Source organism: Oncorhynchus mykiss, chromosome 11 (assembly GCF_013265735.2).
Source record: "Oncorhynchus mykiss isolate Arlee chromosome 11, USDA_OmykA_1.1, whole genome shotgun sequence".
NCBI lineage: Eukaryota > Metazoa > Chordata > Actinopteri > Salmoniformes > Salmonidae > Oncorhynchus > Oncorhynchus mykiss.
Genome location: NC_048575.1, coordinates 44,164,987 through 44,191,193, shown reverse-complemented (window position 1 = coordinate 44,191,193; position 26,207 = coordinate 44,164,987). Strand labels below are relative to the sequence as shown.

Here is a 26,207-nt window from a genome sequence, read left to right as displayed (position 1 = left end):
TGGCCCATAACACAACTATGAGCTAATAATATGCTGCTCTAATTTGTGTGTGTGGAAAAGAGAGCGAAAAAGAGTGAGCGAGAAAGAGGGAACGGGATATAGGCTATACATAGCTTGCGCCATTAAGAATATTTCCAAATGGTGATGGGCATATCCCAGCACAAATCAATTAATATCGTAAATATTATAAAAAACCCACGGTATGCTAGTGGTTGATGTAGAGCAGTTTCTGTGTTGGGAGATTGTTAGGTTGAAAAATGAACCCATTAGCCTGTTAATAACGCATAGTGATGAGCTAAACTATAAATTAAACAGTAAGAACATTACTTTTCTGGGCGGTCCTTATTAACTTCTATGTGAACAATAACCATATGATTTAAATATACACCACACTGAAGACATTTCCCCTGAAAGTTAACAAATGCATCCTTGCATTCCTTTACCAAGAGTATTGTCCAAAGCATCAGAAACCCACGTAATAGTACCTTGGCACCATCTAGTGGATATTATATTTACTGTAACTATACTATAGTTATCACTTAAGCTGGGTGATATTGGTCTTTTTGTAGGTGCATCATACACACACACACACACACACACACACACACACACACACACACACACACACACACACACACACACACACACAGAGAGACAGAGAGATCCTTAAAATGCATTATCCCGAATAAAATAGCATACCATTTAAGACAAAAGCACTTCCTACACAGAAACCCAAAGCCTTTGCTATTGACCGTGCACATGAATCAAGCCATCCATACCTTGGAAATTGCTTGAATCAAATCAATAATTAGAGTGCTGTTGAATTGAAATGTGAGAGAAAATTAAAGAGAATTCATGGACCCATAGGCATTATGGGCTTAATCAAATTGTCTTTATAGTTAGCAAAAGGGATGCTTTATATAGCCTACAATAGAAATGCAACATGCACATACCAAATTTTATTGTCTATTCTCTAAATAATGATTTAGGAAATGAATTTGTTCCAAAAATAAGAGGAACAAAAATGATGGAAATGATTTTGGAAATTAATATAGCTTAATTCTAAATTCTAAAATCCCTGCATGAGCAGCATGATCAAAATGCCTCAGTTAGAAAGCGTTCAATTAAAAACATGTCTAATGCAAATATGTGTTGTATTATATGCCAGTTGTGAACTTGTTCCCAGTATACCTACCCCTCTGGATACACACTGGTTGAATCGATGTTGTTTCCACATCATTTCAAGGAAATTACATTGAACCGATGTGGAAAAGACGTTGAATTAACGTCTGTGCCCAGAGGGATGCTATTGTTTAACTTGTCTCCGTCTCATGTCAAACCCCAATCTTTTTAGGTGTTCACTAAAAGGTTAGGACTTCCATTTGCAATATTTATAGAATAAAATGATTGTAATTGCCAAACTACTAGAGTGTTTTAAAATGATTTGAGTGTGATTTAAACTGCACATTTGTCAGGGAAAACAGAGAACTTGTGACTGCGATGCCTGATCCACCTGCCATGCATTTTGTTGAAGTCCCTGGAAGGCTTGACACGTTCAGCGGTGAATCATCACTGGCCATTTAATGCTTTTCATGTGAGGGAAGGCAATTAAAGACGGCATAGATCATAGGGGCACCTCGTGTTTATAGTGCAGCACTTCAGCCAATCAACACCCAGCTTCTAACCCTCGAATTTCCAATCAGTAATAAAAACTAAAACAGCCTCCATAAACTCAAATATTGCCGTTTTTTTTCCGGTACAGCCTATCTCATGTCTTAGATTAGCCTATTTGAAAATGACAGGACATCCCTGATAGGCCTACTAGTATTTTTTTTAAATTCTATTTATTTAGCTCAAATAAATGTAAGCTTCACCACAATGTAGGCTAATTGATGGAATGCACAACTATTACAATATCAGACAGAAGGCCAATGGAAACATGAAACAAATATGGCTTGTTTATCACTGGTAGGCCTATTTGAAGCACTGAAGCATTGATATTACATTAAGCAATAGGCTATATTGTATGACAATACAAACAAGGTTAACAAAATGGAACAAAATATTTTCGCTGTGCGTTATTAACAGGCTAATGTGTTCATTTTTTCAAACAAACAAACAATCTCCCAACACGGAAACAGCTCCACATCCACCACTAGCATACAGTGAGGTTTTCAGATATTTAAGCTACTCATTGATTTGATTTGGGATATGCCCATCATGACTTGGATATATTTTCAATGGCGCAAGCTATGTATAGCTTATATCCCGGTCCCATCTCAATTCCAGTAGCTACTAGCTTACAAGAAAATCAGAGGAAAACCTCCGCACCAAACCACGAGTAGTAGGACATACTGTAAAGGTAGGTTATACAACCTATCTTCATTCAGTCAACCTTGTGCATCTTTCCATTGGAGCCTCTCATGTATTTCTCCATACTTTACACTGCTGTCCATGGAAATGTTCATTCTCACATGCTCCCTCTCTCCTCTCTCTATTCGATCTCACTCCCTCTCTCACTCACTCTCTCTCTCTCACTCACTCACTCACTCACTCACTCGCTCGCTCGCTCACACACACACACACACACACACACACACACACACACACACACACACACACACACACACACACACACACACACACACACACACACACACACACACACACACACACACACACACACACACACACACACACACACACACACACACACCAGAGGGGCAGACAGAGAACACATTGCACAGACAGGTCATACATTACTCAAGCAGCAGCCTACATGTATCCATGTCGGTGGAATGGGCTGGCTATTTGGAAAGGTGCGGACATGGCACATTGATATAAAGGGTCATTTGGAAGACTTTGCAGGGGCTGTGTACTGTGAAGGATTGGATTTTCACATGAATGCCTGCACTTTCACATCTCTCTCCCCTTTTCACCTCGGGATGGAGACAGTCTGAGTGACAGAGCACAATATGGGTCTTCAGCCTGTGTCCACATATGTATCAATATTTACAAAGACATACAGTACCAACCTTGAAACACAGCCTCTTACCCAAACTTTTGTAGTAGGTCTACACTTGCAGCTAACATTCACACACTAATGGATCCATAAAACAACAAAAGCAGAAACATTGCCATAGCAGATTTGTATTCCTGGTGAATGCGTTGATAAATTTGATCCAATAACTTGTCCATTGGTATATCCGAGGAGGGATTCTTGAGTGCAGCCCAACCATTGTCTACCAAGGACATCTCTGTTAGACTTCTATTAGACGGTGGAGCATCTGATTTCAGCGAACCTTCAAGTCAGTCTTTTGAATGAATCCAGAAATGAGTTGCAATGTGAGCAAGATCCAGCCAATAAGTGAATAAAATATTGGCCTTGGGGTCTTAACATTCCCCTTAAGGATGTGCATACATCTTTAATGTAGCTTGGAAGGTACATTGGGGTTGTAATTCAGACCAGATAAGTAATATTGTACTAATAGAAACACTTACTTCTGTCAGAATTCCTTACTTCGCTCTGTATGTGTGTGTGTGTGTGTGTGTGTGTGTGTGTGTGTGTGTGTGTGTGTGTGTGTGTGTGTGTGTGTGTGTGTGTGTGTGTGTGTGTGATATATCACCATACATTTATGGAAATAAACTGCCAGCAATTTATTTCTGCCCTTTTCCTCCTCTTTCTTTGCTCCTCCCAGTGTGGATGGATAGATGGATGAATTGATGTGTTTCCAGGGGAGAAGAGTAGAGCTGGTTCCCTGCCTGTTAAGAATGCACATCACGTAAAGCAGGTCCGTGTTCCTCCTTTAGTGCGCTACTGTACAGCTGTGGAGTTGGCGCACAGCGTATGCAAATGTGTCTGGATTTGAATGGAGAGAAGGTAGACACAAAGCTCAATTAGGGAGAGGGGTGGAAGGGGAGCGCTAGCTGTCTGAGGGAGAGGGGGAGGGGAGGGAGGAGGTTTAATGCCAACCTGGCTGGCTGGAGAAACCCATACACACTCAGACAAACACACACACATACACACACACATATGCACACGGGCACTCTCACAAGTTAATCTGATACAACAGAGAGCACTTACATTGTCAGATCAACAAGTTTGGTGACATAATGTATGTGGGATATATCCATACAAAAAAAGACTAAATTAATAACAAACAAAAAACTAATTTGGTTTCATTACTGATCAAGCACAGGAGTCGATTCTGTACCAGTGTAATTCCATTCACACACTCTAGTGGTGGTGAGGTGTGCTCTTGAGGGAGCTCTATGTCAGTACTCACCTGACCCAATGCATGTCCCTGGGGGAGCTACTGACATTACCACAGCAACTCCTGGTCACCATGGCAACCACTGCATCAAGGGTGGGTAGGGAAATTAAAAGGGGTGGGTATTGTGGAGAGCAATAATTAATATTGGCATGATGGGGATTTAAATAAGGAATTACATGAGTCTGTCTAAGCCAGAATACACATTGATAAAACAAAAAGTAACACTGATTGTCACGTAATATAGACTAACATGTTGGTAAGGAAGAACGGGCCATAAAAATAACATGCATCATTAAGAATTGATACACACATCTGTACAAATAAACAGCATTTTAACTCCAATCTCAAACCAAATGTTATGTAATTTTCCGTCAATGACCACTGCCAATACCTGAATGCCATAACATGATTCTGAGAAAAGTTAATAACAACCATGAAAATTAAAAAACAAACTCAAAGGTAGGAACCCATCATTATCATCATCAACCTGGTCAACACCCTCATAATCATCATCATAACCATCATCATCATCATCATCATCATTGTTCCATGGTCATCATGGCTCTAATCAGTTTTCTTCATCATAATCCTAATCATACTGACTGGGTCCACAACATATAAGGTTGATTGGTAGAGCAAGTAGCCTTCCTTTTGGCCTGTCTTGTCCCTCATCATGGTAACCACCTTACAGAGGACAGGTGTGTAGTGTTTTTAGAGAACATTTAGAGCTTCTAGATTCACAAGGAATAATAAACGGTAGGCTAGTATTGGACCCGCTAATTTTAATTGCACAAAACATATATTCAATTTGAATGGAAATCCTTTAGTGTCTGGTATTCCGTATGTGGTACAGTGTAATGCTTGTAAAAAAAAAAAAGTGTCAATCAATCACTCAGATAGCAATATGCACTACAATCAGATCATGACGACGACATCACAAAAAGCATCATCACAGTAAAGTACAGCCAACAAGGCAATCCCCATTCCACACTATCATTCCTATTTCATATTCAAATTGCTGCTCAAAGACAATCTCTATGTGAATCTCTGGAAGTAGCAGTAATGTGTCAATGCCTAAAGGTTTTTAGAGGAAGCAATATTTTTGCATCGTGCTGCACAGGCTAGTGCGAATGCAGTTCATTTTAGACTAAATAAGAGTAACTCGATCAGGGTGTTGCTCAGATCATTTGGTTGATCTGCTGATGCCAAAGCAACCCTGTGTGATTTCCCACCACTCACATTCTGTCAGAACGCATAAACACAGCCCTTAGTCACACAGATAGCAATATGTATCAAGACTCTCTCTCTCTCTCTCTCTCTCTGTCTGTCTGTATTTCTCACTCTTTCTTTCTTTTTCTCTCTCTCACACAAACACACACACACACACACACACACACACACACACACACACACACACACACACATACACAGACACACACACACACACACACACACACACACACACACACACACACACACACACACACACACACACACACACACACACACACACACACACACACACACACACACACACACATACCCACATCCCATACACAGGGGAAAAATAATGCAAATAGGGAAACTAGGCAACATATTGTTGACAACAACAGGAAAGTGTAGATTTATGCTATATACATGCCTAGCTGCATGTTATCAAATGCAGGGTAAAACCACCTAGAAGTGAACACGAACACACCCACATACACGCACATATGCACACATGGCGCGCACACACACACACACACCATAGCTTGTATACGTTGCTATGGTCTCATCAATAATGCATTGATGCTTCATGTTTATGCAATTCACAGGGCAAAGAACGAGCGGTCGGTATTGTAGGCTAGATACAAGCTCCCTGTACATAGCATGCCATAATAAAACCATATCTGTTAAAACGCTCAGACTGAAAATGTACTGCCAATTGACAGCGTGTGCAAGAAATAAAAATATTGAAAAGTCCCACATACCTGCTATAGCATTTCCTTTGCTTTTGGTTCAATATGCAGGCTTTAAGGGCTTCGTGATAACACCGCACACAGGACATACAACTGTAGTGCTATGATGATATTCAAATGAATGGCTCCCACTGAACGCAAGGACATTTATTATTCATAAATTTCTAATGTTTATGCAAATAAGGCAATACGGAACCACTAGGTAGAGTGGGGGTTGAGTAAACCTTTTTTGTCTGCTATAGTAAACATTTGATTCAGTTGCTGATTTTTATATTTCAATTAGAAACCTTTCTCAGAAACAGTAAATTTGTCCTTGATTTTTTTTGATCTAACTAGACAAGTCAGTTAAGAACAAATTCTTATTTTCAATGATGGCCTAGGAACAGTGGGTTAACTGCCTGTTCAAGGGCAGAACGACAGATTTGTATCTTGTCAGCTCAGGGATATGAACTTGCAACCTTTACAGTTACTAGTCCAACGCTCTAACCACTAGGCTACCCTGCCACCCCATTGACTGGCTAAAGGCTAAAAAATATCCCCTTCTATGTTTTGGCCATAGCCTATGATTTTGGTGGGACGGATCTGACAAATAGACAAATAAAATTGGCCAGGAGATGACATGGCTTTTAGTTTGGTGAATAGATGTGGGGGTTTCAGTGATTCCAAAGAAATGTCTTGTCTTTAGCTTGTAGCAAGCCTCTGCATACTTGTTATTTCAAATGTCAAGAGAAAATGGAACTCAACGGGTTGTTAAATGGACATTTATTTGATATTTAATAAAAACTATGTGCTGACAGTGCCTATAACAACAACTAAACAATCATCTATGTTGATGCCCAAATTTTTCTAAATGGAATAGGCTACCACTGATCATAGGTTATGTTCTCCTATGGCCAAAAGGCCAGCTTGTGTATCCACACCAACCTTGGTCTTTCAATTTCTGACGTTCTTCTCAGCATAAAGCCCTACCCATAATTGTACTTACAGTGGGGCAAAAAAGTATTTAGTCAGCCACCAATTGTGCAAGTTCTCCCACTTAAAAAGATGAGAGAGGCCTGTAATTTTTTATCATAGGTACACTTCAACTATGACAGACAAAATGAGGAAAAAAATCCAGAAAATCACATTGTAGGATTTTTAATGAATTTAATTGCTGCTCTCTCTCTCTCTCTCTCTCCTTCCGCTCGCTCTCTTTCCCTCTCTTTCTCTCTCTGTTTGTGTGTGTGTGTGTGTGTGTGTGTGTGTGTGTGTGTGTGTGGGTGTGTTAGATAGATATGGAGAGTTATGTTGAAGAGCTGTTTGCCTTTGATATAATCAGTTATCAAAATCACACTACCACAGCTTTATGCCCTGAACAAAAGAGCCCCAGCTGTGATGATAAAAAATCATATAAAGGTGTAGTCTAATTATTCATCCTAGGTGATCTTGACTTTAACCCATACATGCACCCCACTGTACAGTACAGCAGGTTGACGTGTATTGTCATGAATCCTGGAGGCCGCACTGAGCAATTTCCATTTGATGTGCCAGCTGCTGAGTCAAAATTGTATATATGATAAAATTCATGAAAACAAAAATGTGCTTTTTGGTCTTAATTTAAGGTTTGGTTTAGTCATTAGGGTTAGCAGTGTGGTTAAGGTTCAGTTGTACATTGTTTGTTTTACTTTGTGGCTGTTCTAGCTACTCACCACTCTTAAGAGCTGCCTCTGGGTCAAGCTTCATGACAATAAATGCTACCTGCCCACCTACATGCGCATATCAATTTGCGCACTTTACCATATATTACGGTACAACTACGCAATGGACATGCTGTTGATATGAATGTGCAAGCTACTTGCTAAGATAGTTAGTTACTTTCAAAATCATAAAGATATTAATAGTTTATCGAGCTAGCAAGTTAGTTATATCATAACGTTTGTACGGATCATCTGGAGTTTGATTAGACAGCTAGTAGAAGCTTCGCTAACAAGTCGAACAGCAACGACCGACTAGATAGTGCTAGCCGGCTGTTGCTAACGCCTTAGCTACCATCGGCTAGCTAAAAGGTAAGGAAAGAACGGGGCCTCTTCTTCTTCTTCAATGTTGCCAACCAGCTTGCTTAATACTCGCTACCGCTTAATGTCACTTGCTTCTTTAAACTAGCTATAATATTTTCTATTGGACAGGCAACGAACTATCAAATGCTATAGCATAGGCTAATCCGTTTGTTGGCTTGCTAACGTAGCATGCACATGTGATGTTATGTAACTCTTATTCAAGTAACAGTATTTGACAATCAATTTTCTGTTATGTGCAGTCAGAGCTTCACCATGTTTCACATTAGCTCACAGAAAAAGTACTGGACATTCGACAATGAAGAAAGTCTGGAACAACTGAGATATGAAGCCAACCAGAAATATCGCAACAAAATGCTTGCCAGTGGAAAGGTAAAATGATTTAAAACATTTGACATTAGGCTAGTGTTAAAAGGCCAGGTGCAGACAACGTGATTTCCTGTGTTTTATATATATATATATATAGTTGAAGTCCGAAGTTTACATACACCCAATGGTGTGACTCTGACCCAACACACAGTAAGGCTGTAAATGTGTGCTCATTTTATTTGCCGGCCTCCCAAAGACAGACACACAGTTGAAGTTGGAAGTTTACATACACCTTAGCCAAATACATTTAAACGTTTAATCCTAGTAAAAATTCCCTGTCGTAGGTCAGTTAGGATCACCACTATTTTAAGAATGTGAATAGTCAGGGTAATAGTAGAGTGATTTATTTAAGCGTTTACTTCCTCACATTCCCAGTGGGTCAGAAGTTACCATACACTCAATTAGTATTTGGTAGCATTGCCTTTAAATTGTTTAGCTTGGGTCAAACGTTTCGGGTAGCCTTCCACAAGCTTCCCACAATAAGTTGGGTGAATTTTGGCCCATTCCTCCTGACGGAGCTGGTGTAACTGAGACAGGTTTGTAGGCCTCCTTGCTCACACATGCTTTTTCAGTTCTGCCCACAATTTTTTTTATGGGATTGAGGTCAGGGCTTTGTGATGGCCACTTCAATACCCTGACTTTGTTGTCCTTAAGCCAAGTATGCTTGGGGTCATTGTCCATTTGGAGACCCATTTGCGACCAAGCTTTGACTTCCTGACTGATGTCTTGAGATGTTGCTTCAATATATCCACATAATTTTGGATATATGCCATCTATTTTGTGAACTGCAGCACCCCCACAACATGATGCTGTCACCCCCGTGCTTCACGGTTGGGGTTGTGTTTTTTGGCTTGCAAGCCTTTTTCCTCATGTGCATTTGCAAATGTAGTCTGGCTTTTTTTATGGCAGTTTTTGAGCAGTGGCTTCTTCCTTGCTGAGCGGCCTTTCAGATTATGTCGATATAGGACTCGTTTTACTGTGGATATAGATACTTTTGTACCCGTTTCCTCCAGCATCCTCACAAGGTCATTTGCTGTTGTTCTGGGATTGATTTGCACTTTTCACACAAGTGCGTTCATCTCTAGGAGACAAAACGCGTCTCCTTCCTGAGAGGTATGACGGCTGCGTGGTCCCATGGTGTTTATACTTGTGAACAATTGTTTGTACAGATGAACGTGGTACCTTCAGGCGTTTGGAAATTGCTCCCAAGGATGAATCAAACCTGTGGAGGTTTACAATTTTTTTTCTGAGGTCTTGGCTGATTTCTTTTGATTTTCCCATTATGTCAAGCAAAGAGGCACTGAGTTTTAAGGTAAGCCTTGAAATACATCCACAGGTATAGCTCCAATTGACTCAAATGATGTCAATTAGCCTATCAGAAAGCCTTCTAAAGCCATGACATAATTTTCTGGAATTTTCCAAGCTGTTTAAATGCATAGTCAACTAAGTGTACGTAAGCTTCTTACCCACTGGAATTGTGATACAGTGAATTATAAGTTAAATAATTTCTGTAAACAATTGTTGGAAAAATGTATTGTCATGCACAAAGTAGATGTCTTAACCGACTTTAGTTTGTTAACAAGGAGTGGTTGAAAAACGAGTTTTAATGACTCCAACCTAAGTGTATGTAAACTTCCAACTTGGAGGTTGGAATAATACTGTGAGAATAATGGTGTATGCATCCGGTTGACGTTTGCACACTCAGATGTGAGAATGCCAGTGGGAAAAGATGGATTCTTTCCAAAATTCTGCACATTTTTCTTATCGCTCTCAATGCAATTTTCTGTTCCCAAAACTAAAATCTTTTACGAACAGAATGGACTAAGTTTAGTAGACTTTACCCCTTGCCAAAGTAAAAAAATAATAATAATCTGTTTAGGAGTGCAATGGTGAATTGAGTTATTGCACACTTCAGAGTATGCGTTCCCTAACGGAATTATGCAAATAGATGCTAGAACCCGACAATAGGATCTCGTGCTTGGCTCTTCCCACCTCCTCGCTTGTTCTGCACACTGATTAATTTGCTCCTATTGTAAAATAACAGGCTGTGTTCTATCTTGGGTAAGTTATAACAAATATTTGGCTTTGGACTGCCTGGTGAATTAGGCCTAGTTAACAGACCAATAAGAAAGAGTTCCAAACTTCTCTGCCAATAACAGCTAATTTTAAGTTTTCCACTCCCCACTCAGACCACTCCCAGCAAAATTATTGCTCGGTACTTGCTACACAGAAATGATTTGATTTAGACATTTTAAAAAAAATTCCTCATTGGATCTTTTAACTTTGATTATAGTTGCCACCTGCTTCCAACATTGAATTTGTTAATGCCCTTGTTGTTCCCCCTCTCATCCTTTCCTTTGACCCTGCCTTGATAAAGCCTGGGGTTAGTGACGCCGTGTTCCTGGAGGCTCACGAGGAGAATGTCCTTTTCAGACACTATGAGAAGAGACTCCTTGACTTCTGTAATGCTTTCAAGCCTGTGATGCCCAAGTCTGTTGTGGTATGTATTTTGTAAGGGTACACTGTAAATCAGATCTAGACCACCTGGATTTATCTAAGGGGCTTAAGAGTGCAATCATCTCAACAGGGTACAGCTATCATGTATTTCCGGAGATTTTACCTGAACAACTCACTGATGGAATACCACCCCAGAACAATCATGTGAGTAGTAAAGGGCTTGTCTTTGACCAGTAGTCCCAGAGCCTTATGTTGAGAAACTCCTATTTAGATACAGATACACACTTTATTTTCTGAACTCACTGTACATAACCTCTCTCGCCCTCATTCTCTCACGTCTTTCCCTTCTCCCAACCTTCCTTTACTCTGCTCTTTTTTTCTCTCATCCAATCTCCTTGCCACCCTTATCCCTTTTTGGCCCACCTCTTCCCTGTCTTCTTGCTTTCTTTTATTTTCTTTCAGGCTGATCTGTGCCTACCTGTCCTGTAAGGTGGATGAGTTTAACGTGTCCAGCACCCAGTTTGTGGGGAATCTTGTGCAGGAGAGTGCGGCTGGGCAGGAGAGGGCTCTTGAACAGATTTTGGAGTATGAGCTCCTTCTCATTCAGCAGCTCACCTTCCACCTGGTGGTGCACACCCCCTACAGACCTATGGAGGGCCTGCTCATAGACATCAAGGTGGGTAAGATGGAAATGGAGATACTTACTTGGTCAATGATGCGCAGTAGAGATACAGCAGATGAACATAAACCTGGTGGAGTGTTGTGCAATTGTATGCTGCTGAGATTGAAAGAGCCATGTTGTGGACTTGGTTGATTTTGTAAGAATAGAAAACCCAGCAGGTTGTGTGCCAACTAAGGCTTCAGTCAACAGCTCTGTCTATTGGTGACCTTTTCCGCAGACAAGGTACCCTCTTCTGGAGAACCCAGAGTCTCTGAGGAAGAGTGTTGATGACTTCCTGACGCGGGCCACCCTGACAGACAGTGGGCTGCTGTTTCCCCCATCTCAGATAGCCATGACAGCCATCCTGAACAGTGCGTCGCGGGCCGGCCTCAGCATGGAGAGGTAGGCCACTAACAGGGCTCTGTGTTCTAGACTAGAGCAAGGCCATGTTCCAGGGGATATGGGCTGAACATGGCCTAGAGAGCAGCAAGTGAAAACATTATTCCATAGTGTATTGTAGACAGGGTAGTATTCTCACAATCTGTTTTCATGAATTATGATCAATTTAGTCTTGAACTAGTTTTGTTGTCCCTTTTGTTATAGCTATCTGACTGAATGTATGGGACTGAAGGAGGACAAAGAAACTCTCTTAAAGATGTACGACGCGATGAGACGTGAGTAGTTTTTCCCTGCATTGTTGCATTTACCAATTACAACCACTTGGTGGCAAGTTAGATCTGTTTGACAGCACATCAACATTCTACAAAGCAACATTAACATGTTGTTTCAGTGACAAACATCAAAATGTATTTTTCCTTTTCATACAGGGATAAAAAGTCTCATGAAAAAGTATGAACTTCCAAAACCAGACGAGGTGAACGCTTACAAAGTGAAACTGGAGAGGGTCCATGCTGACTTTGGCACAAACTCCAACATGTACGTATAGCCTTCTTGAGTGCATGCATCTGTCAGTTACAAACGCACGCATTTGTTAGATTGTATTTGTGCAGAGTGTATGGTTACATGGTGCACTACCGCACAATTAGGGAGTGAATTTCAAGGTAGAAATGATCAGCTGACTTGAGTAACAGGTTAATATTGTGTGATAGGAATGGCTGACCGGTAACGAGAGGATATTCCGGCTTCTGAGACTACTATAACAATCAGGACTCATCCAAACTCCCTTCATAATAAATAGTCTAGCAGCAATACCTTTCTCCATACATACTAAGTTTTTATTTAGCCAGGTCGATCAAGTGTATATAAGATGCAAAAGATTCACGGTTCTGTCTATCAGATAGAAAAATAAAAACATCAGCTATATGAAATAAAGAGGAAGCAGAACAGTTTCACGCTCCATGAAGCACAGCTGACATTTTATATATTTGAAGAGTGGGGTTTAATCTCACCCATATCAAGTCTATGAACACTTGGGTGAGGTATGTAAAGTCTGTATACTCTTCAGTGCATCTAAATTAAGTCTGACTTTTAGAGGGGTTTGAATGAGCAGTACTAAGTCAGCCAGTTCTCATCCAAATGACAGAGAGGTGAATCTGTATATGGCCTGCACAAAATTAATCAAGTATCTTGGTCAGTGTGGTGTTGGCTTGTTATCACCAAGGAAAGTGGGTTAGTGAGGGTTACATTTGAAGTTGCAAATATATGAAAGCTTCAGTTGATGTGCCCAGGCATAAAGGGAGGATTTCTCAGTTCCTTTAGTTTCTCAGAGCAGCACATACTGTATGTAGGCCCAGTCATCGGCAGTTTCCATAGGGTTATACATGCACATGTTACAAATAGTTCTTACAAACTGTTAGGTTAACATTTTGTATGATAAGCTATCATACAACAGGCAAAGCAGCATACAAAAGATATAGCTAGTAGCTTCAGTGCTATATACAGGTAACTGAAAAAATAAAGATAACCCCAAGTGTCTTAATAGGACGTTGGGCCACCACAAGCCGCCAGCTTCATAGCGACCTTGGCATAGATTCTACAAGTATCTGGAACTCTATTGGAGGGGGGCAACACCATTCTTCCATGAGAAATTCCATCATTTGGTGTTTTGTTGGTGGTAGAAACGCTGTCTCAGGCACCGCTCCAGAATCTCCCAGATATCTGGTGACTGAGACGACCGACCATGGCTTACATCGTTTACAAGCTCATCAAACCATTGTGACCACGCCAGGAAAATGCACCCCACACAAGAGCCTCCAGAACCCTCATTTACCCAGGGGTTTCCACTATTTTGGCAGTTACCTGTATAAGAAGCTAGTGTGAATTGTAAACTACCATTTTGGAGTTAGGGTTGTGAAATCAAGTGGTGTGTGTTAAGGCTTGTGTCTTGGAGGTGCTATGTTAGATTTCCCTGAAGATCGTTGTTATCGCTACGATGGTTTGGCTCACCGCTGCCCCGAGGCCCTCTGGGAAGGTTCCACTGTTGAAAAGGCAGTGTCTCTAGGGTTCAAGTCAGGCCCCCTCCCAATTTCAGGACAAAGGCCAAGCCAATCAACATATAGGTGATCCAGTTCTGTTTTCTTTAGCTGTCTGTAAGCTATAATATAACTGGCAAAATAGGCTAGCCGTGTCCTGTTCATGTCAGTCTGGCCCTCTCAGCTTGAATATAGTTCAACCTAGCATTGGGTTAGGAGTTCTTCCTTATTTCACCAGTGTCTGTTCCAGGGCTTTGGGACTGGCAAGAGATTCCCAGATCCAGTCAGCTATAGTGGACCGACACATCCAGAAAGCTACATGCTCAATACAAATTCACCTAGTCTCCGGTCCAGGGCTTGATGGCGGTTTGGTTGACTGACCAACCCGTCCAGTCTTTGTAGAATTCACATTACCTGGATGGTGGCAGCCAATGCCATGATGGTGCACTCGGTCCTGCAAGACAAAGTGTACGCTGTTGAAAAGGCCTCACATTGATCAGTTACATCTTAATACCATTTATTTAAGACTGCCACCCTACCCCTTCTATATCCATTCAATCGGATATGAACTCTGGAGAGTCACTTTGCAGGGTGTTCACCGTGGTGTCATGACAGATGACATGGGACTGGAGATGTGCATGACTTGAAGGGATAACATGTTTAACAAATGTGGCCTGCTAAAACAGCTTCCAGCAGACTGATCTCCATGATTCTTTACCTTCCATAAATCCAGTCAGTTTTAGCCTACCGGTCACCAATACTTCATATACCACCCAAACAAAAGATTGTGCGCTCTTTCATCTGACAGTTAAATCTTAATCCGTTCTACAGGAAAAGAAAACGAGGATATGAGGATGACGATCATGTAGCGAAAGAGCCCCGCATGACAGAAGAAGTGAGTGAAACCACATACATTTTGGCTACCAGTGCCTCTACATTTCATGTCATTAATAGCATGCTGTGTTTTCTAGGAGGAGTGGACGGATGAAGATTTGGATGACTTATGAAAACAATTAGTGCTTTATTCAATCTGTATCCCTGAATTTCCGATTCAGCTGACATATTGCCTTTAAATCACTAACGCTGAACTTCTGCCATATGGATTGAATAGATCACCCAACCATTTTGCCACTGAAGGATCAGCAATATTGTCTCATGGCCTACCCAGTGTGGGGGGAAAAAATCCACCATTAGTGTTCTTATCAGGCCATACATTATGGTCTTGTAATATAATAAACCTATTTTTGTACTTGTTTTATGGTGTCAACCTTTACATACCAAATGTGTTTCTCTTGTGATAACGTGCTATAACTGTATGCTTGAATATTCCATGGAAAAAGTTCAGGTGGGCATCCTGTGTCTGAGCAGAGCTTCAATACACTATAACAGTGCGCTATGATACAGAGCTGCACTTCTAAATCTCAGACATGTGTTCTCAGGAGAAATACACCAGTTACCTGGGGAAGAAAAGATTCCACTATCTACTTTACAAAAAAGTTTAATAAGTGCATGCATGTCTGATACAATCTGTACTGCTGTTTCTTTGATTATGTATCTTGTCTGGCATTGAGACTGAACTAAACAAACATGATACAGTTGGAAAACAAAACAATTCAGTTTGTCTCAATTATATACTCATGATTCCAGCAAGAGAATTTGACATACTTTCTGTATTAACATTTCCAAACTAAAACCGAAAAAAAAAAAACACGACATACAAGAAACGCTAGTTTCAGCACTTTGTGGATATTGTCACAACCATAAGGAATCAGTCAAATTACAGTATAAAGCATTATCGCTCATAATCCAGTTATAAGAAACAGGTTTGACTTTCCTCATAATGGAGATGGCAAACATGTCTAGGGTATGTGACGCTTTGCAATAAAATCTTTGACCCTTGTAATAAAAGGGGTACGATACATACAGAATCATTAACAGTTTGGTTCTGTTTGCTGCTGTTCTCATGGCATGGGAAATTTTGGCGGGGTGGTGGGCGGGGCTTTCGGAGATGAGGGGTGGGTTGCCATGGTGATGGGTGGAGCATGCTTGGTCGGTTCCCGTGTGCAACTCCGTGCGAGGAAAAGGCGGGATGGATGGAGAGGGGAGGAGTGCTGTACTACCTGTTGCTGTTGGACATGGCATAGTGAACCTGTTTCTGCTGAAGGAGCTCAGTGATGGCCAGCAGCTTTTTCAGCACGTGCTACAAAGAGAAACATGAGACCGCCATGGTTTACAATCATCATGGCATGTTTGGTACCATGTCATTAACAGATTCCAAAATACTTTTTGGCCTTTCAATCACTGGTTGAATGCACTTGCTACACACACCTGCTGTGCTCCCCTCTCGTTGCTCAGGGTGCGGAGATCGTCTGAGTGAGAGACACAGATCTCATGCAGGGCTGCAAGGTCACGGGACAGGTCTGTCCTAAAGTGCTCTGTAACTTCAGGGAGGTCAGGGACATTCTGTGAAGGACACGCATGTTAACGTCTGACCTAGACATTGGAACAGAACTGCCACATGTCTGTCTGCAGGTTGCTAAAGACTTCCAACGATGTCTTAACAGAAATGGAAACAAGTAACCTACCCCCAACTCATCCAGAAACATGATCATCCTATGTTTGTTGTTTTTGATGAAGGGGTTCACACCCTCCATGTAGGGCTCCTGGATTGAAAAGAGGAACACACTCCATTAACATCTATGTCAGAAAGTAAAGATATAAATACTGTTCCCTGAAGGATGGAAACAAGGTACAGCGCTTAGACAACAGGGAAGCAAATGTCCCTACACGGAACAGTGTAGGAGCTTTAAGATGGTCGTACCTTAGCACCAAACTCCACCAGGTTAGCCAGGTTCTGGACAGACTTGGCAATCAATGTGAGGGTACGGCCTGCTGTTGCAGAGGGAGGGTCTACAAAAAAAAGATGAACAAGTAAATTAAGCAATGTATGGACACACTCTTCATTCCATGCTAAGAAATAATCTATTTATGCAATACCAAATACAAAGGTTAAAGGCTCACCAGCAATGATGTTGAACATTCTTGGGTTGAGGATGGCAGGACAGATCAGTCTAAGGAACACAAAGCCACTGGAAGAGCGAAACAAGTATCCGTTAGATCAATGCTTCCCAAACATTCCTGATATAGGCCCCCCTTGACCAAAGGCACCATAACACTAGAATGGTTTCTAATGATCTAATGCTGTGAGCTGCCTATCCATGAGGGTTGCAGATGGCAAAGTAGATCCATGGTGGGTACAGTTAGTTACCTTACGACTCTGGTTCTCATGGTGGTGTTGGTCGGCCATTTCTGCTGCACTGATTTCTGCAGACACCCATAGATATACCTTAGAGTCCTGGAAGGGTCATGGAAGAGAGAGTGAGACTGAATTTACTGGAACATGACTTAAATAGAAATTTATGAACTTCAAGCTAGCCTATGGATGTATTTAATGTGTTCAGTTCATTTGTTGGTTTGTCTGATGACATAATAGATTGACTAGATTGTACAGGAGAATGTCATGATATACAGGGTTCAAACTATGGAGATGGTTATTTAAAATGGCAGTGTATATTTAACCGGCAGAAAATGAATGGCGGCGTTACGCTTACCCCAATGTTACTTTTATGCCTCACTGAAACTATTCCTAACCTTAAACTCAATTTCGACCCCTATGCCTAAACTTAAGTTTTTGTTCTGCCGGTCGGATATACACTTCCTTACTTATTAGGGTTGGGCCGATGAATGATGTCATCGGGTGACGATAATGATTGACAGCCATCGTCGATGGGGACGTCATCGTCGATGACAGATGATAGCCTATTTACACTTGACAAAGCAGAACAGTACAGACAGTGACATTTCAGAATTCTAGTCAAATTAACGGATTGATTCGTCCTTTTGTTAGTCCAAATCAATGAGTCCCGATCGACGATATGCCAAAAGTTCATACATCGCCCCAACCCTATGTGGATGGTTCCCGTGTTAGTTTGTTGGTATGTGCAACGTGGATTGGTGTGTGCTTACGGGGGCAGGATCTCAGCAGCCATGAAGATCTTCTCCACCAGCTCAGACAGGATGTTGAGGAGGTGGGCTAGGTTCAGATTCACATCCTCGTTCTTCTCCAGTTTTGAGGGATTCAGCTAGTGAGGGGGACACAGAAAAACAGGAAAGGAAAGAGAGATGTTTCATTATACAGATAGAAGTGTGCTCGTGAACAAAAACAAGATGGGCTACATAAGATTATTTCACTAGAGTAGGATTTACTGTTGAAAGCAACTGTGGAAGATAATGTGTAATGCCCTCTGTTCCACTGGAGGAGACAGTCAGTCTGAAGAGTCCTGTGAGATCACAACAGCACTGTGAATCTGTGTCATTGTGACATGAGTTACTGTTTTGTCTTCTGTGTAGCCAAAGTACTGATATGATGTTATAAATGCCAAGTGTTCCACTCCACTCGGGAGATAAAGTGAAGAATAGCTGAGTTGTTGCCCACACACTTCTCTGCTGAAAGAGTTGACTAAAGTAACTTTACAAACGTAAGATGTTGCCAAACTGATACAGTAGGTAGAGCTTGGGCTAAACGAAATAAGGCTAAAGCATTTCTGCATGTCAGAAAATGTGTATGTGTTGTGTGTTTACCTCGCAGGACTGCTTGCTCTCCATGATCTTAAGGATGGTGTCTTTGAGGGCGTGGTGGACGAAGGGTGTGGCCGTGGCCTTCATGTACTGCTCCATCAGCGTGCTGGCCAGCGTGGTCGCTCGGAACAGGGTTGTCGCCTCGTCTGGGAACCACCAGAGAGAGGGGACTTCTCATCAGCCAAGTGTGTGTGTGTGTCATAGCTTTCATGTTGGAATCATAAATACAAAGCATCTAAAAGTGGAGATTGGCTCTTTATCATTGTGAAGTAGGCTTTCACAATGTCGCTACAACATGCAGAGGTGTGTGTCTTTGTCTTACCCTCCATGTTGATCTCTCGGTCATTGAGTGTCCTGAGTAAGGGGGCCTCTGTCTTCTCGTGTCTGAAGATGCGCAGCAGGATGCTGGCCAGCAGGGTGCGGTCCTGCCCACACACATGGGCCAGAGCATAGATCACATGGAACTCTTTCAGCAGGATCAGCTGTGGGGATACACAGACAACCAGACAGAGTCAATGTCAGTGACCTATGGTCAAACAGGCGGCCATCATTTTGACATGTAGTTTTCCAGGACACATACTATGTACCTCACACGTAATACAGTATTTGTTACTAACTGCTGATCCATGTTTTGGTGTCTCACTTATTGCAACCGAGTGCTGGTCTTTGTACCTTGACTAATGGTAATCCTTAATTAACCTCTCTAGGGTATGTGGGGCGCTAGCGTCCCACCTGGCCAACATCCAGTGAGATTGCAGAGCGCCAAATTCAAATACAGAAATACTCATTATAAAAATTCAGAAAACAAAACATATTTTACATAGGTTTAAAGATGAACTTCTTGTGAATCCAACCACTGTCAGATTTTTAAAAATGCTTTACGGCGAAAGCATACAGTACGATTATTTGAGAACATAGCAGACAAATCATTACAAACAGTAACCAGCCAAGTAGAAGAGTTACACAAGTCAGAAGTAGAGATAAAATGAATCCCTTACCTTTGATGACCTTCATATGGTTGCACTCAGAAGACATTAATTTACTCAATAAATGTTCCTTTTGTTCAATAAAGTCTCTTTATATACCCGAAAACATCCATTTTGTTTGCGTGTTTTCTTCAGTAATCCACAGGCTCAAACGCAGTCAAAACAGGCAGACCAAAAATCCAAATTGTATCCGTAAAGTTCATAGAAACATGTCAAACGATGTTTATATTTAATACTCAGGTTGTTTTTAGCCTAAATGATCTATAATATTTCAACCGGACAGTAACGTCGTCAATATAAAAAGGTAAACAAGAAAGGCACTCTCTGGTTGCGCGCATGAAAAAGCTCTGTGACACAGCAAGGTCCACTCATTCAGACTGCTCTTACTCCCTAATTTTTCAGAATACAAGCCTGAAACAATTTCTAAAGACTGTTGACATCTAGTGGAAGGCATAGGAACTGCAATTTGAGTCCTAAGTCAATGGATACGGTAATGGCATTGAATAGAAAACTACAAAACAAAAACCCTGCTTCCTGAATGGATTTCTCAGGTTTTCACCTGCCAAATCAGTTCTGTTGTACGCAGACACTATTTTAACAGTTTTGGAAACTTTAGAGTGTTTTCTATCCAAATCTACCAGTTATATGCATATCATATCTTCTGGGCCCGAGTAGCAGGCAGTTTAATTTGAGCATGCTTTTAAACCAAAATCCCGAATACTGCCCCCTACCCTAGAGAAGTTAATGAATGACTTCATCATCATCTTCATTAATAAGTGTGTGTGTGACCTCTTTGAATTCGCTGTACTCCTCCTCAGGCATTATCTTCTCCATGGAGTAGCGGGCTCGCACCCTCAGGGAGCCCGGCTCGATGCCTTTCAGAGGCACGTGGGAGCTCAGAGGGAACCACTCGTCTATCATCTGGCCCTTCTGCAGTCGGCTCAGCTGGCAACGCATGAATACTGAAGCAGATGGAGAGAGACATTTAGTGGAACACAGATAATAAAACGCTGATTTTCTCATATCAATATGGAATGGGATTATAAAGAGATTGTTAGATTTCGTGACATAGCTCTAGTCTAAGTAGAACAGACTCACAGATGTCACTTTCTTTGCTCTTCTTTGTCTTGTTACTGAGGCTGATTTCAAACCTGTTGATTTCACTCGACAAGTCACTGAAGGGGGGAAATTTTTTTAACAATATTGTCTGTCAATATAGTGAACCCAAACATGATTGGACAGCTGATGGCAATGATTACATCAGTAAGTGCAGTATGGAAGCCAAATAAAAATGTCCCAATTCCCCCTAAATTGCCAATAACACTTTGAATGAAGATGGAATTAGGACTCACTCAAAGATGAACTCCTCAGTGAAGACTGGGTTCTGGCCCTCTCGAGGGTGGGTCTTGGCCACCTGCACACTGTTCAGGTAGATGTTGCAGTAGGGGTTGGTGAAGTGCTTCACCGGCAGCTTGTGGGCCTCCTCCACGTACAGGACCAGACTGCTCACCTGATGGGACACATACCAGGTCAACAGTCAGGCAGTCAGTCACAGCCAGGGCTTCTGATGACTCAGCTGCTTGGAACTACAAATTAGTAGGTTTGAATCCCGCATGGGCCACCTACATGTGTTCGCTGTAAGACACTTTGGATAATGGCATCTGCTAAAATGTCCAAATCTATAATTAAACTTTTTTCTTTGGAGAGTGAAGGCCCAACTTGGATTTCAAGATTCAATACTTTTTTGCCATATCAAACAAAGGAATTTCATTTGGCGCAGCTAAAAATAAAAAGAGAAACGCATATTGTGCATATATTTGTAAAAATACTTATATATATTTTTTTATGTATGTATGTATGTATGTATGTATGTATGTATGTATGTATGTATATATATGTATATATATATGATAAAAGCACAATAAAAATAGCACTTGACATTGCGTTTGTACCTGTCGGAGCCTCTTGTTGGGAGTGGGCTGGGTGGGTTTCCTAAGGTTACTGCAGAACGTCTGCAGACATTTCATCCAGTCCTACAAAGAGGGAAAAAAACACTGTTAGATTAAAGAAAGGTGTGATTGAAGAATGTCCCAAAGAGAGAGAGTGTGCGAGACAGATCAGTACAAACCTGTGCCTGTTCAGGGGTCTCGCCAGCAAAGTAGAATATGTATTGTTCCTCACTAAAGTGCTGGATGACAACTTGGAAACAGTTTGGCCTGCAAACAAAAACAGGAGCAGATTGTTGTGACTCAACAAGCACGTGCCCAATCGAATGTATGCACTCCTATCAAACTCAGACAGAAGAACTTAAAGAAAAGAAAAATAACTTAAAGAAAATTAACAACCAACCATAGGCTTATGTTCTGTCGCAATGATTAGTTCTTGTCCCATTCAATGTTCTCTCAGATCTAGGATCAATGGTAAATGGGTGAAATGTCTCACCTGCCAAACAGACTGTCGTGCACGCCATACACCGAGCACACGCTCAGGTCAATCAGGCCTTTGGGTTTAGTGGCCCTCTTCTCACTCTCAAAGTAGATGAGCTGGGCGTCGTTCCCCTCCAAGATGAAGTAGAGGTTCTTCCACCGCTTGCCTTTGCCTGGGGGTAGGAAGAGGAGAGGGGAGAAGACATGAGGCCAATTCCCTCCCATCTGCCTGCACTTGTTCACTCCCTCTCAAGTTCAAGGGGGAGTTTGCATCATATTTATTATTACACCAATCCGTGCCTTTTAAATCCACGAGGGGTGGTATATCAGTGACCACTTCAGGGAGAAGTGGGAGAGAGAGAAATGGGCTACGGTCTGGAAGATTACATTTACAGGCATTTGAGCGTAAAAACATATGGGTACCTTTGTTGAATAGGAGGTAGCCTTTCTTGACAATGTTTTTGTAGAAGGCGTCTTTCGTTTTCCGTCTGATAGTGTTATAGATCTCCTTGCCGTCCACCAAGTCTGAAAGCACTTGTTCCTGTTGCTGAAATACACAAATGTCAATAAAACCCCACATCAACACCATTAAATACCTGTACATCTATAGCCGTCTCAAACTGTTATGGACAGAAGTAGCACCACAACGGAGGTTAGTGGACTCAGGCTTACCTGCACTGAAACAGCATCTTTCAGGTTGTAGCCCTCCACGATCTGCTCTTTCTTATAATGCTCAATAATGTCATCAACACTGCCAGAGAGAGAACAGACAAGAGCACAGCAGTTATTTCTAATGACCAGCACTAACCTCCATACTCGTTCCTAATGCATCAGACTTTTATATAGTCATTTCTATATAACCTCCACTATGTGAAACTGTATACCTGGATATCACCACAGCTTTATACTGTATGATTACAGGTAATGCCAAAAAGGATTTCCTGACCACATCCCACAACCAGGAAAACCTCCCGGCACTATTTACAGGCCAGGTTATTTTCTGATTCTACTAAAAATCTAGATTCATCACTACTGCACTGGGAGACCGTACGTGCCCCTGCTACACATACCTGTTGTAGTATCTCCCCCCCATCATGTACTGATTGTTGGGCGTGGGGCATATCTTAAACCTTTGGATGTTCTCATTGGTGCGAAAAAACAGGGAGTAGTCCCCGGGTGTGTTGTCTGACGGCCGGACCAGGAAGCTGGACACTTGGCCAACTAAATAAGGGAGAGAGAAAGCACATTGATTGTTGACACTGACAGTATTGGAACATACAGTACCGGTCAAAAGTTTGGACATCTACAAACATCTACACATTCCAGGGTTTTATTTGACCATTTTCTACATTGTAGAATAATAGTGAAGACATCAAAACTATGAAATAACACATGGAATCATGTAGTAACCAAAACAAAAAGTTAAACGAATCTAAATATATTTTACATTTGAGATTCTTCAAAGTAGCCACCTGTGCCTTGACAGCTTTGCACAACCAGATTCATGAGCTAGTCACTTGGACTGCACTTCAATTAACAGTTGTGCATTGTTGGAATTTCTTTCCTTCTTAATGGATTTGAGCCCATCAGTTGTGTTGGTATACAGAAGATGGCCATATTTGGTCAAAAGACCCGGTCCACATTATGGCAAGAACAGCTCAAATAAGCAAAGATAAACAACAGTCCATCATTACTTTAAGACATGAAGGTCAGTCAATACGGAACAGTTCAAGAGTTTTGAACATTTCTTCAAGTGCAGTCGCAAAACCCATCAAGAGCTACGAAACTGGCTCTTATGAGGACCGCCACAGGAAAGGACGATCCAAAGTTACCTCTGCAGCAGAGAATAAGTTAGTTATCAGCAATTAACTGCACCTCAGATTGCAGTCCAAATAAATGCTTCAGAGTTCAAGTAACAGACACATCTCAACCTCAACTGTTCAGAGGCGACTGATATCAGGTCTTGATGGTCGAATTGCTGCAAAGAAACCACTTCTAAAAGGACACATGTTCAGGGGCGACAGGTAGCCTAATGGGTAGAGCGTTGGACAAGTAACCGAAAGGTTGCAAGATCGAAATCTGTCGAAATCTGAACAAGGCAGTAAACCCACTGTTCCAAGGCCATCATTGAAAATAAGAATTTGTTCTCAACTGTCTTGCCTAGTTAAATAAAGGTAAAATAAATAATAACACCAATAAGAAGAAACCAAGTAACATACACAAAGGACAGTAGACCTGTGGAAATATTTCCTTTGGTCTAAGGAGTCCAAAATTGAGCTCTTCGGTTCCAACCGCCGTGTCTTTGGGAGACGCAAAGTAGGTGAATGGATGATCTCCGCATGTGTGGTTTCCACCGTGAAGCATGGGAGGTGGTGGTGTGGGGGTGGTTTTCTGGTGACACTGTCAGTGATTTATTTACAATTCAAGGCACACTTAACAAGAAGCATGGCTACCACTGGTTTGCTGGCTACTTTGAAGAAACACTTTTTTGGTTACTACATGATTCCATATGTGTTATTTCATAGTTGAGGTCTTCACTATTATTCTACAATGTATAAAATTGTAGAAATAAAGAAAACCCTTGAATGAGTAGGCATGTCCAAACTTTTGACTAGTAGTGTATATTTTAGCAACAGAAAAGGTTTGTTGATAACAGATCACAGATATGGGAGCATAATCCGATTGTACTACATTAATCGTGAGGAGAATGTAAAATCTAAATACAGAATATAGTGCTTGCTACCTGTCATCAGCAAGTTGTAGGCCTCTTGTTTGCTGATCTTGCCGTGATACCAACTACAGAGAGGATGAGGATGGACCATTAGAGATAAAAAAGGGAGAGAGGAGGGAAAAGAAAACCGACAGGTCAATAATGTGCTGGGTTTAAGGGGGGGGGGGGGTTTAGAAGGGTCAGATCAGAGTCTACGATGATGAATCACAACCTGATAGATCCTATTGGTGAACTCCAAACAGCAAGTCATTCATTCTTTTTTATTTTAACCACCTTTTCTCCCCAATTTCGTGGTATCCAATTTTTTTTTTAGTAATTACTATCTCGTCTCTACAACTCCCATACGGGCTCGGGAGAGACAAAGGTCGAAAGTCATGCGTCCTCCGAAACACAACCCAACCAAGCCGCACTGCTTCTTAACACAGCGCGCATCCAACCTGGAAGCCAGCCGCACCAATGTGTCGGAGGAAACACCGTGCACCTGGCGACCTTGCACTGCGCCACAGGAGTCGCTGGTGCGCGATGAGACAAGGATACCCCTACCGGCCAAACCCTTCCTAACCCGGACGACGCTAAGCCAATTGTGCGTCGCCCCACGGACCTCCCGGTCGTGGCCGGCTGCAACAGAGCCTGAGCGCGAACCCAGAGTCTCGGTGGAACAGCTAGCAATGCAGTTCCCATTTTGTTTTGTAATTACTATCTTGTCTCCATCACTACAACTCCTGTACGGGCTCGGGAGAGACGAAGGTCGAAAGCCATGCGTCCCCCGAAACACAACCCAACCAAGCCGCACTGCTTCTTAACACAACGCGCATCCCGGGAGGCCAATGTCAGTCATTCTAACGTCATCTCACTCCAAATACTCAACTACTCGTACAAAGCAACTTTAGTTAATTAACAGATACAATACAATTTCTTTAATGTTGGATTTGTAAAATTCATTTTTCACATTGTACATACAGTTGAAGTCAGAAGTTTACATACACTTAGGTTGGAGTCATTAAAACGGGTTCTTCAACCACTCCACAAATGTATTGTTAATTAACAAGCTATAGTTTTGGCAAGTCGGTTAGGACATCTACTTTGGGCATGACAAGTCATTTTTCCAACAATTGTTTACAGACAGATTATTTCACTTATTGTAACACTTATTGTAACTTGTAACACAATTCCAGTGGGTCAGAAGTTTATACACACTAAGTTGATTGTGCCTTTAAA

The 26,207-nt window shown here is 41.6% G+C and overlaps 2 protein-coding genes across 7 annotated transcripts in view; one reads left to right on the top strand and one right to left on the bottom strand.

Moving 5' to 3' along the window:
• Positions 1-7,993: 7,993 nt before the first annotated feature.
• Positions 7,994-15,812, top strand: ccnh (cyclin H). Its single transcript, XM_021620926.2, has 10 exons — positions 7,994-8,280; positions 8,532-8,661; positions 11,036-11,158; positions 11,246-11,319; positions 11,578-11,791; positions 12,015-12,178; positions 12,380-12,450; positions 12,604-12,712; positions 15,040-15,103; positions 15,180-15,812. The coding sequence occupies exons 2-10, from the start codon at positions 8,545-8,547 to the stop codon at positions 15,213-15,215; spliced, it is 972 nt and encodes a 323-aa protein (XP_021476601.1). The 5' UTR covers positions 7,994-8,280; positions 8,532-8,544; the 3' UTR covers positions 15,216-15,812.
• The window catches only part of LOC110535722 (ras GTPase-activating protein 1), a 58,590-nt gene continuing 45,506 nt past the window's right edge, over positions 13,124-26,207 (bottom strand). For 4 of the 6 annotated variants that reach the window (XM_021620920.2, XM_036935510.1, XM_021620921.2 and 1 more), the window contains 21 exons: positions 25,002-25,054; positions 23,329-23,479; positions 22,931-23,009; positions 22,682-22,805; positions 22,275-22,431; positions 21,961-22,048; positions 21,785-21,865; positions 21,185-21,342; positions 20,931-21,007; positions 20,622-20,794; positions 19,169-19,328; positions 18,850-18,992; positions 18,235-18,350; positions 17,932-18,036; positions 17,477-17,563; positions 17,230-17,297; positions 17,030-17,118; positions 16,794-16,871; positions 16,537-16,671; positions 16,329-16,408; positions 13,124-14,662 (listed from right to left, as the gene is read on the bottom strand). In XM_021620920.2, the coding sequence (XP_021476595.2) occupies positions 14,614-14,662; positions 16,329-16,408; positions 16,537-16,671; positions 16,794-16,871; positions 17,030-17,118; positions 17,230-17,297; positions 17,477-17,563; positions 17,932-18,036; positions 18,235-18,350; positions 18,850-18,992; positions 19,169-19,328; positions 20,622-20,794; positions 20,931-21,007; positions 21,185-21,342; positions 21,785-21,865; positions 21,961-22,048; positions 22,275-22,431; positions 22,682-22,805; positions 22,931-23,009; positions 23,329-23,479; positions 25,002-25,054 (2,251 nt within the window). In that variant the 3' untranslated portion in view covers positions 13,124-14,613. Of the gene's footprint in view, positions 14,663-15,690; positions 16,409-16,536; positions 16,672-16,793; positions 16,872-17,029; positions 17,119-17,229; positions 17,298-17,476; positions 17,564-17,931; positions 18,037-18,234; positions 18,351-18,849; positions 18,993-19,168; positions 19,329-20,621; positions 20,795-20,930; positions 21,008-21,184; positions 21,343-21,784; positions 21,866-21,960; positions 22,049-22,274; positions 22,432-22,681; positions 22,806-22,930; positions 23,010-23,328; positions 23,480-25,001; positions 25,055-26,207 lie in introns of those variants that run through there. The other 2 variants (XM_021620923.2, XM_021620922.2) reach the window with 2 other exon arrangements.